Genomic DNA, 12,004 nt, shown 5'->3' on the forward strand with positions numbered 1-12,004 from the left:
AACGTACTATTGCTGCTGTTCCCTGGCTAGGCCTTTACATGTGTGAATCCCCCTCCTTCCAGAGGAAGGCACAGCACCACTGCTCATTTTAGCTGGATTGATAATCCAGCATTACGCTCTGCACAGCCAAAAAAATCCAATGATGGGAACCTCCATAAAAAGTTAAAGCAGAAGTAGCCAAGATAATCAGAGACCTCAATGTTCAGTTTGAATAAGAGATGCATCGTGAACGTATATGTTTGGAACTAAGTAACAAAATACTGTTCTATTTTGAAAAAAACAAATTTATATACATATTAGGCACACACTTCTGACCACTTCCAGAAATAAGAGAAAAGAGAAGAAAGCAGTAACTTCTTTCCTCCTCTGGCTGCATAAACCTTAAGGATAAAAATCAGGTAATATATAAAGCATTTCCCCCCCTCAACATTAACCTTGAAGTGGAACACCAACAGTGATGAGCTGAACAAAACATTTGGACATGTTACTTCCCAAATTACAGCACTTGAGTTCAATAAGTCTAATCATATTAATCAAATGGCACTTTCACACTGATAATTGAACTTTAAGGGAGATGCACTTTGTAAAATTAGAACATGCACACGGTTCAAGTATAAATCTAGCACATCCTGAAGTTTTAGCCAGCCTCCCTTGTTCACCCATCATTTCACCAGTCCTTCTTGATACTTCTTCTATGCATTCTCCAGCCAACTTCTTTTCTGCCTTAGTCTTCCTCATTTCTTTTGTTCAGTATGGGTTTATCTGCATTACATGGATTGAAAAGGCAGTACTTAAAACTGAAAATCCCCAAAGAAGCTGACATTTTAAATCAGCTTTCCTTTAACTGTCCTCCAAATAAGTTTTTTCCTTCTCACATCTTGTCACTTTTCTTTTTTTGAGAATGAGTGTTCTACACTAAAAAGAAACAATCATTTCTTTCTTAAAATACTCAATGTGAACTCAACTGATTTTGTAAAAGCATATTTTAAGCATGAAAATATTTATTTCAGTAACTTATTATTTCATAGGAGAAACACTTACCTGGTTCTAGCTTTATTACTTTAATTGCTGCTAGCTCGCCCGTGTTAACATTGCGGGCCTAGAAAAGAGGAAAAAAAAAACAAAAAACAAACATACACACTAAAACCAAAACTGCATTTAGAAAGCAGAACACAGTAATTGACAATTTCAACTTGAGATTCCCTGACAGTGCAAAATGAGAGAGCAACTGAGACACACAAGGGTCCAAAACAGTGACTTTTTTAAAAAAGCAAAAATAGTCTCAATATAAGCCTATATATTAAAACATCCTTTACATTTATTTCACGTAAGGTTAGATTTTTCTTCCAAACACACTAGGCATTTATTTTATCGGCCCTGCAGCACATATTTTCATCAGATAAGTATTGTTACTGAGTTTTGTTATATTCAAAACACTTGTTTAAAATAATTCATGTCTCTCCTTAATAACAGTAAATCAAATAGTAAGAATTCAGTGACTAACATGCTCTTCTCCAAAACTCAACACAAGGTCTTGCCTGCTCATTATGCCCTATTTTCAAAGAATTTAACCACTAATTAATCCTTAGCCCTAGTCACGTGACTCAATTGAAACATTCAAGCGTGGACATTTCTGAAAAAAAGCTATTTCTGTAGGAAACGTACTTCCAACAAAACTTCTTGTGCTGGATTTATTTCCTAATGACAAAGCAAACTATCTCACAGAAATATCGAACAGCTAATTCGTACCAAGATCTTAAACTCTAACCTTTAAGTATGCTCAGGCACCATCGTGCTGGCGCACACAACCGTCCTGAATTATACGTGTCCTTGATTACGCTGTTCCTCCATGTTAAAATCCACAACCACCTGAGCACTGAGATACTGCTGGCAAAGTAATTTATAATAAATGTGGACGCCAAAAAAGCAGGGCCCAAGGAGCATCCGACGCTCTCCCCTGCAGAGGACACGACTGCTTCTACCGAGGCAGATGCCTTCTAACGCGCCTGTCGACCCAGAGAGCTACATGTTCCTGCTCTTGCTTCTCTGCTTGCCCCTCGATTCTTGCTGTCAGCCAGTAAGAGCATCCTCCCCTTCTGTAAGGGTGCTAAGTAAAGAAGCCAACAAACGAAGGAATGCAAAGAAAACACTAGAATACCCTTCCCCTCACATACACAGCAATCTCAGCAGCACTGTGGCCAGCTTCAGCCGTGATTACGGAGCGGCTTAACTGCATCCTCCACGGGGCTCCGGCATGCGGAAGCGTAGCTCTGCCGAGTAAACAAAGCAGCTAAGTTTCTGAAAAGCCATTAAGAAACAACATAAAATACAACATCAATAATTTCTCTTTTTAGAGCTGAGTCTCAAGGAGGGGGAGGGGAATTTCCTCCATATTTGCAAGATAATTCTGTGCCCCTACACCGAGCTCCAGGGGGAGGGCAGCAAAGCTGCTCCTCAGCGCTGAAGCAGCAGCTCCTGAAGGATGCTCAGTGACTGCCTTTCCCTTCCCTGACAGGGACCCAGTACCAGCCGCTGTACCATACTGGACCACTAGCAAGAGAAAGCACAGGAAGGGAATCCAGTTTCCTATCCACTTTCAAATGAAAGACCAGATCTGTAGAATTATTATAAAATTATTATAAAGTTGAATGACGCAGATCATTACCCACCTGCGGAACTGCTAATGACTTCATTTTTAAAAGTTGCTTGGGAGCTCAAGAGCTGATAGCTTGGAATGGCTAATGTACATTTTAAATCAACATTTTCTTCTTATTATTAAAGAGAACTGATTTATAATACTACTTTGCAAGAGCGCAGGACTCACCAAATGCTATTAAGGCACCACTTTTTAACACAACAGCCTGAGATGGCTCTGGAACGAGAAAGGGAGAAAAGAGAAGGCAGAAACCAAAATGCTATGAAAAATATCCACTGATGAAGTCCAGAAAGAAATGCAGTGCACATTCCTGTGTTTAGAGCTCTGGACAGACCCCAGCATAGCTGACATCCAACCTCTCACCATCCCTCAGCATGGCAGTACTTTTCTGTAACGCTAGGAGAACATGCATTTGCAAGATATCTATTCTTGACCATCTGTGTGTAAGTTCTTAAGACTAGTGGGAATCCTAAAAAGTCAGAGAATAAGGCAGGTTTGATAGACTATGGGAAAAAAGACAGTTAAAAAAAGCAAGATTTCTCTGGCAACCTTCCCTGTAAGTCATTAGTTGGTTACCCTACTGATGGCAGCAGTGTTGCCAGTTGTCACCTTAGAGTAGAACAAAGATGCTGAAGACACAAAAAATAGCAAAAACGAATCCCTTTTACCTGCACGAGAACAAGGGCAGCACAAGAGAGAACGAGGCATCACCTAAACATGAGCAAGAGATGTTTATTCCTGATTTCATTTCTTTCCCCAACGCATTCTTCACACAGGGAAAAACAAACAGAGGAGGCAAGATGCTCAGGAATCAAAGGTCAGTTTTCTTTTTTTTCTTTTAAACTGCCAAGATTAAAATTAACCATTACTTAAGCTTTAACAAGATGACTATCAGGGAATCTTGCTACCACTAATAGACTTGCTTTGGGGCAATATGTACTAACAAGATAATTAGACACACTTGTATTGGATACAAGTGATGAGATTCTGAAGCTATGCACACTGCATTCAGCTGGGATGTGCAAAACGAAAACTGGAAACCAACCAATTAAAGAGGCTTCAAGAATGCTGCTCATCTCACAGGAAAAATAGTACGTTTGGTAAAATTTTTACAGTACTGCGTTCAGCTCTCAGGAATTTCTTTGCCTAGCTACGGCTCCACAGGTAGCTACACTTACAACCACTAAAGTAAGACAGAAGGCAGCTGGGCAGGTTATGAGAAGTTCAGAACAAACCCGTTAAAATACATGAGGATACCTGTCACAAAGCCATCCACAGTAGGCAGACATAGACACATCTATAGTAGGACATGCAAAACCCCAGCCAAAGGACCAGATTTTTGAGTGGCAGGTGGCCTTGCCAGATCTATACCGTCAACATTCAACCCCCTTCCACTGTAAAAGAATTTATTTTGAGAATAGGACGTTGAAGAACTCTTCAAAACGTGGGCAGGAAAGAATGAACGTTGTGCCTTTTTGTTTTCAACTTAGGCATTCATTTCTTTCCTCGCTACCAGCGGTAACATGACTCTTTGGCCAGCCACTGTACTTTGGACCAAAATCCTCCTGGGTTCACGAAAATCAGAAAGGAGGAACAAAACCTAATTTAACTCAGGTTGCCAATACCATGAGGAAGGGTAGACTGCCAGTTCTTACAGGCATGAACTGTTACTTAAGAAAACATCACTTCAAGTAGACAGCCTGAATCATACTGTATTATATTCCATTTGCATTATGAGCATTGAAGATGTTGTCACAAGTAAGAATATGAATTGCCTTTGTTAATCTGGGTATAGAAGAGACATCACTGTGACTGCAGCGACACAAGGCTTCGTTATAAAGGTTAAAGATCAGCTATCCCTGACAGTTATCATCAGGTCTCACCAAATACCCTTCTAAATCACTGGTTGTAAAACGATTGCTTACATGAGCTCATATGAATGACTGATCAAGAAGCACTGCGCAGTTCAAGCTTTCTCAACACACGCTGAAAATGGTAGTTGGCTTTGACTCTTACTTTGAGGGTACTTGTATAGCTAGCCTGCAGGTAGGGTGAGGATACTGGCACACGCTTTCATTCAGTCTAATTGCAGTAGATTTGCCAATTGACATTTTTGAGACTAGAGGATAAATAAGGGGTAGACTGCTGAAGAACAATTTTAAAAAAATATATATAGAGAGATATTTGGGGGTTGGAAAACATAACCAAAAGTTTGAGAGGCTTGCACTCTCTCTGTAAGAAAATACACATTCAATCTTGCACCTTAAGTGCAAGATTTCCTAGCCCTTTTGATGATCAGGTAAGAGCAGAAGACAACCATTTGTACTCTCAACCCCGCTTCTATGAGCAGCAGCCTGCAATTAATTCCTGCAAATGCAGATTTCATAAATATTACCCCTACTTTTCCATCATTACTGCAGCGTGACCAAACGTCGCCTATCTAGAAATCAAAACTGTTGTGCAATTCACCTGCCCACTTAACAAGTGAATTATGTCAATGTGAACGCGTTACACAGGTTTTCCAGAAGTAAGGACATTGCTATTTGCATACAATGTCTGCAACAAGATACAGTTACAGCATTGAATGCATATAGTATTTGTGTATAGCAGTTATACAATGTCTGCTTTGGAAAACTGTAAAAAAGATGTTGATGCCACCACTAGCTAAAAGAGTGACACTCTTCTGGAGGTCTAGACCACCATATCTTTATGAGAGAAGGAACCAACGGCCTTTAATCAAGCTGGAGAAGCACTGCCTAATTAGACAGGAAATAATGGAAAAGTTACTAGTGTCTGTGACAACAGTAGGATGTCAGATCAAAACACTAAATAAAAAACAGGCACTAGTCAGAAATAAAAGCTAGAAGAGTCTAGTTTTTTATTGTTGCTGCATTATATAAAAATTCTTTAACCAAAATGCCTCACAATTGAAAGACCTAACTACTCTGAACCTGAGAATGATAAAGCAATGCAATATGGCAGCACCCAGCTAGGATCTATTCAGGAAACACCAATAGATCAAAAATGTGTGATGTGTGTCTGAAAAGAAAAGGAAGGGGTGGAAAAAAGGAGGAGAAGGGTTATTAGTTCGTACTGCACCTATGCCACAACACTAAGTTAAAAAAAAAAAAAAAAGTAGAAAGTTCCATGCAGTTGAGCCAGTATAGACATAAAATCCAAGGTCTGTGGAGGTAATCATTTGCCAAGATTGTATTTGTCCTTCAAATGCAAGTTGGCAATATAACATCCCTAATGCTGCAACAAAAACTAAGCCAAAAAGCAATGTCTAAGGTGGTAACAACAGGCTGCATCTGTCCCTGACTACTTTAAGTGAGAAAAGTTAAACTGTTGTGAATTGTTGAATTCAAGTAAGAATTCAGACAAGCAATTATAGAGCAGGTTACTGCTTCATGAGATAGCTCACTCCACAGCACAAAAAGAGAAAAACTTCCTGATTGGATTAACTCAGCTCTTCAGGAAATTGGTTAGTTTTCTGCCTGGGTAGCTAACTGCCCTGGCTCCAGCTGATGAGCTCTGGACCTAACACAGGATAAGCTGTAGGACTGTACAGCCAGGAATCAGATTGGGAATTTCCCCTTTAGAGTAACTGTGAGCTGTTATATCAGTCTGCCCCATCTCACAGCATCACCGTCATGAGTTGAACTACTCAGAATTACAATAAAAATTATTAGGTTCTACATTCTAGTAGGAGTCACCAAAAATTGACAGGACTACAATTTTAGAAAGGAATGTTTTGATGAAAGGGATGTTATTAAATGAAAAGATCCTAGATTAAGAAAAAAAAATCCCTAAGCATGGCACGAATTCTTCTTTAGGAAACCACAGTCACAGACAGTAAGGCATACACAACCCAATGCAGAAAAACAGGATGGCAAAACATTCACCTGCCTGGCTTATCAGTAAACTTCAAAAGACTATGAAAGCTGAAACACAGATCCTTCTGAATAGTCATTCATTCTTACTGAAGCCAATAGGAGCTTGAACAGTAATAAGATATATCAAGAAAGTAAGACTAAAATGGATATCAAAAAGCATATGACTAAAAGATACAAAAAACTCAGTATCTGAGAAGCAGAGAACCCATAAATGAATTGATGACTTACTAAATCAGCACACGAAAGAGAAGCAAGGAAAGAAAATGAGTTAATGGCACTCAGGAGAAGAAAAGCATGTGTGTCACTCAGCAAAACAGAAGGTTCTTCAAGGTTACTTGGTCTGGACATACTCTCCTCTAGCAGTACGTATAAGCAATATCAGAAACCACAGACAAGCTTCTGAAACAAAGTTGATAGTAAAGAAGAGCAAGAGTCATGAGATGCTCCTCAGAGATGCCCCAAAGACTCTGAATTCAGAGGGAAACAGCCGAGCCGGTAAACACATTATTTTCCTCACTAAAACCAGCTTTTATACCAAATGACTAGAAAACTAAAAATATATTTTTCCTTTTCTTTTTTAAATGAGACAAGCAAAGTGCACCCAATAATGTTCTATGCCTTCATATGTTAAATGATCTCACTAATTATCACAACTACTTGAATTTCAGTAAAGTGGAAAGTAAAGGAAGGTTAAGATCTTTTCAAAGATTCAACCACACTAGATGAATGACCTGTAAAATGCCAGCTGGAGTTCCGTGTTCATTAACCCAAAACAATGCTTATTTTTTAAAGATATGCTATGATGTAAATTAATTGTATAAAAAAGGAAATAGATCTACAATCGCCTCAGAATATGCTTCAAATCTACGTGCAGTGACCAGCAAACCAAAAGGAATTACGATGTACAGAACTGGATGGCAAATAGGAAAGTTGCAGCACTGTTAGGTAAATGATTAGTACGGTCTCCCCAAGAACACTGTGTGCAGAACTTGCAACCCAAACCCTAGAAGGATGGCACAAATTACCAAGGCCTTCGGAAGAGGGGTGATTAGAATGGCAAGTTCCTATCAGGAGACACAAAAATCTTTCTACATTAGAGATGAAATTGATACCAAGGAAAAAGAATAAAGCAGCCACTTTGTTTAACTCTAGAGATATTTCTTGAAACTCAGTAGGACAAAATAGAGTCTCTTTTCTACAACTTGTCCATAATTGCTCTTTCACACTTTGCTCACCATCCTACACAATGCAGTTCTTCCTAACGACGAAATACAGAAACACAGAGGGCAGAAATAACTTGTATGACAGCAGAACTAGCTTTCACCCTTGCTAGCAGGTGTCATTGTGGATGAGAAAGATCTGATGAAAACAGAAGATGAGATTCGAGAGTTTTCCTGATATGTAACTGCAATCAAAAATCAAAACTAGACTTTATATTGAAGCTAAATTACTTGAGCAGTAAATTTTATTAAGACACAGAAAACAAAAACCATACAATAAAAACATGATATGCAAAGTTGAAGAACAGCTCAGCTCCCCAAAAATCATTATTACAAGATTGCCTCTCTGTACTTTGTTACAGAAACATCAACTGTAGTAATTTGTAGTAGTAATTTGTGAAAGTAACAATTTGATTTCATCATTAACTCCTTTTAGTAGCCTTCAGAGCAAACATAACTGGACAAGGGAACAGATTATCTCCAAGTCCTGTGTTTTACTTAAATTTGAAATGAGGACTTTGTAAGATTAATGTTTTTATCTATCATAGCAACATAGTTGCAGTGAGGGGAAAGAAAAAGCATCTTTAATATTATTTTTAGTGATGGTTTGAAAGAGATATGATGTTCGGTATCAATGTTCCTGCGATACATAAAAACAAAGGAATCTAGATCAAGTTTCATATCTTACAACAAACCTGCACTGGTGCTAGTTAGGAGAGACACTTAATTGTTCACTTGCATAGGTGACACAGAACAAATTGCATGTCCAAAAAAAATTACTTATTACCTTCCTTATCACCTTCTCCAAGTCCTCTTTGAAAGCTGGTTTGTGGGAGGGCAGATGATCATAAAATATTAGTTTAAATCAAAAATCTCTACTTTGTGGTACACTAGCATGTTCCCAGGTATTAACCAAACAGCAGAACTTGTAATAGTAGGATCTTATCAGTCTGACCAATATCCTCATTCTCTTTATAGTCTCCTTAGTTCAGCCCACACTCCAGGCTTTTACTAAATCCTAATATCTTCAAAGTAAAGTCCATCTATTTTTTTTTAATTATATATTTTACTCATAAAACAGTAGGTCCATGCACTGTTCAACTCAGGTTGAAAGTCCAACTGAAAAGGATCAAGGAAGTAGATGCCAGCCTACTCTGCTTTCAGCTTCTCAAAACTCTGCCAGGAAAGCAGGTTATGGAAAGGTCAGCGTTTAGGAGGAATATCAGCATAATGAGATGGTCATCTTATTAAGGTAAAAATCCCTACCAACTAACAAAAAAAAAAAAAAAAAAAAAAAAAAAGTGCCTACATTGCTCCTCCAGCTAAGTGCAAAAAACCATTATTCGAAGTTTATACGAAAGAGGCCTCCCAAAGTACGCTCCAGCACCTGTGATTCAAATTTGCTGAGATTTCACCACTGATGAGCGCCATCATCACTTGGCAAACTCCAGCTTTACACATTTATTTCATCAACCAAATTAATTTATAGAAGCCAAAATGAAGCAAATGAAAGAGGTTTTGTGAAAAAAATGACAAATTTAAGATAAAGTCGTTATAAGCTCACACGTGAATAACCCATAAGACATTATTCGCTCTTTGGAACATTAAAAGTAGCCTTCATTATTGGTTTTGGACTAGTTATATGCTCCTCTTCAAATGCACCTTGGAGAAGACCTAGCCTCAAAATGAAGCAAGCAGCAATTCATCCAGAAGGAAAGCATGTCTCATTTTCCCTACAGCATCCACAACCTACAGTACCTAACGAGAAAGCTAGAAAGTACCCATCTCTGTCTAATTGAGGAAAGATAAATAATCATAATACCTTCCTGGAGTATCCATGTTCTGACATACCATCTTCTAGCTCAACTGTCACATGTCGATGGTGAACATAAAGAAATCCATTTTGAGGAAAGAGAGGACTTTAATGCCTCAAATTACTCCCCCTCTCCCCGCCCCCCCCCCCCCCCCCCCAAAAAAAGGTAAACAGCAGTACCAAGCATCATCCACTAACAGAGCAGTGGACAGATGATTACAGCAATGGTTAACAAGCGTGATTATTCTCAAGGAAACCTTGACAAATCCAATAAAACGTAACAGGTTTTACATGCATAGTAGTATTACAAATGCAAATATTTACTCTATGGTTGGTGCTAACATCCTCAAAATTAAAAAGTTAACACAGACAACTTCATTAATTCGCATACAACAAAAATGCCTAAAAAATACCTTAAAAAAACCTAATCAAAAATTATATCACCAGAGTCAGTAGGCCAGTTTCAAACTGCACTAGAAATAAGCAGAACACATCAAGGCAACAGTTTGCAGAAAAACAAACAAAAAAAATAGAGCATGAAGTAAATAGATATGAATAACTTAAAGTGTCTTATGTAAATACTCAAAGAAAATTGGCAAAGGGGGGGGAACCCACAGGAAAACTTTTCAATTAACAATGCAGGGAGTTAGCACACTAAGAGCATAACAACAAGAGGATTTAGGTCCTGAAACTTTCACAACATTTAAGTGAGCTTAGATTAAACCAAAAATCACTGCAGACAACACTTTGTTTCTAGTCATATTCACTTAAAGTCAGAGGTGGAATCAGTGCTATTTCTGTGCAACAGAGCCTCAAATTGTGGAATACCTCTAAATGTTTTGTTACGGTCTGGTCTGCCAATCCAACTTGCTTAAGTAAACAAACACTGCGACGACAAAAACAGAGCGCATTTGGAAAACATATGGTTAAAACAACACTTCCAACATATTACACGCAGTAAACTTCAACTCTCCTCTCCGTTGTGCTGCAGAGCAGAAAGAAGGTAACCAGAGGTGTAACGCTACCTGAGGGACAGGGTGCCACATCACGTCAGTCAAGAGTTCGGCTGCATACACAAAATAGCAACGTATGCTACAGAGGAAGAGCAAATATCCAAGCAGGCTAAAATCAAAGAAAGCTAAAGGCAGGTGTGGGGAGTGTTGGTGCTTTAGTCATGCTTCTTCTACGTTTCTGTCACTGGGATTATTAAAGAGACTGGAATAACATCGGGCAACCTTGATAACGGCTTTCGTGACGCTGCCCGGGCTGCGCAGAGAGGCGAGCGCGAAGCCCCGGCACTTCCACCCGAGAAGGGGCTCCGCGCCGGAGCGCGGCTGCACGGCCCGCCGGGGCGGGCGTTCGCCCGCCGGGACGGTCACCGTGCCCCCAGCGAGCAAGCGGGCACGTCCCGCCGCTCGCGGAGGCTCCTCGCCGCGTTTGGAGGCGAGCGGGCGCCGAGGCCCCGTCCGCGAAGGCGACCCCGCGGCGACGGCGCTGTCACCGCGCCCGGCGCCGGGGGGGGCACCTCGCTGCCGGGCACCGGGAAGAGCCCCCGGGGGGGGGGGGGGGGAGGGCAGGGGGCTCCGTCGCCTGGCAACGGGGACAACCCTCCCTCCGGGTTGTGGGGCGGAGGGGGGGGTGCGACCCCGTTGCTTGGCAACGGGAAGAACCCACTCAAAGTGGGGAGGGGGGGGACGGCGCCGCTTAGCAACGGCTCCCCGCTCCCTGCCGCGGGAGGCCGGGGCTGACAGGGCCGCGGCGGGGCCGGTACCTTGTAGACGTCGCCGTAGGTGCCGCTGCCAATGCGCTGGATGAGCTCGAAGTCCTCCTGCGGGTTGCGCCGGGACAGGTCGCACACCCGCCCGCCGCCGCCGCCGCTCATGGTGCCGGGGGAGGCCCCACTCGGCCGCGGCCCCCAGGGCGGGCGGGCAAGGCCCGGGGGAAGGGGAGGGCGAGGAGAGATGGGGGAGGGAACCCGACACCGGAGCGCTCACAGCCTCCCCCCGGCCCGCTCGGGCAACATGGCGCCGCGCCGCCGTACGGCGCAGGCGCGCAGCGCGCCCCCGCCCCCCCCACTCGGCTCCTCCGGGGCGCCGCGCGCCTGCGCGGTGCGGCGGGCCAGCGGAGGGGCGGGGCAGGGCAGGCGGCGCGCGCATGCGCGGGGCGCGGCGCGCCGCTCCACGTGGGGCGGCGGAGCCGCGAGGCCCGTGCGGGTCCCGGTGCTGCCGCCGGCGCGGGGGGAGGCGGCGATGCGATGCGGGCGGCCGCCCGCGCCCTGGGGCTCGGCCTCGGCCTGTGCGCGCTGGGGCTGCTGCTGGCGGCCCTCTGCACCGACCACTGGTACGAGACCGACCCGCTGCGGCACCGGCGGAGCTGTGAGGCCGCCCGGCTGCCGCCGCTGCCGCTGCGCCGCGAGCTG

The 12,004-nt window shown here is 42.7% G+C and overlaps 1 protein-coding gene across 13 annotated transcripts in view; it reads right to left on the reverse strand.

Moving 5' to 3' along the window:
• The window catches only part of MAP4K3 (mitogen-activated protein kinase kinase kinase kinase 3), an 84,199-nt gene extending 72,617 nt beyond the window's left edge, over window positions 1–11,582 (reverse strand). For 12 of the 13 annotated variants that reach the window (XR_009957845.1, XM_062571633.1, XM_062571635.1 and 9 more), the window contains exons 1-2: window positions 11,357–11,582; window positions 1,042–1,099 (exon numbers count right to left, since the gene is read on the reverse strand). Coding sequence is in view for 11 of the 13 variants with exons in the window: in XM_062571633.1 (XP_062427617.1) it covers window positions 1,042–1,099; window positions 11,357–11,467 (169 nt within the window). In the remaining 2 variants the exon portion in view is untranslated. Of the gene's footprint in view, window positions 1–1,041; window positions 1,100–2,174; window positions 2,198–11,356 lie in introns of those variants that run through there. The other variant, XM_062571637.1, reaches the window with a different exon arrangement.
• Window positions 11,583–12,004: the final 422 nt, after the last annotated feature.

Source organism: Rhea pennata, chromosome 3 (genome assembly GCF_028389875.1).
Source record: "Rhea pennata isolate bPtePen1 chromosome 3, bPtePen1.pri, whole genome shotgun sequence".
Classification (NCBI taxonomy): Eukaryota; Metazoa; Chordata; class Aves; order Rheiformes; family Rheidae; genus Rhea; species Rhea pennata.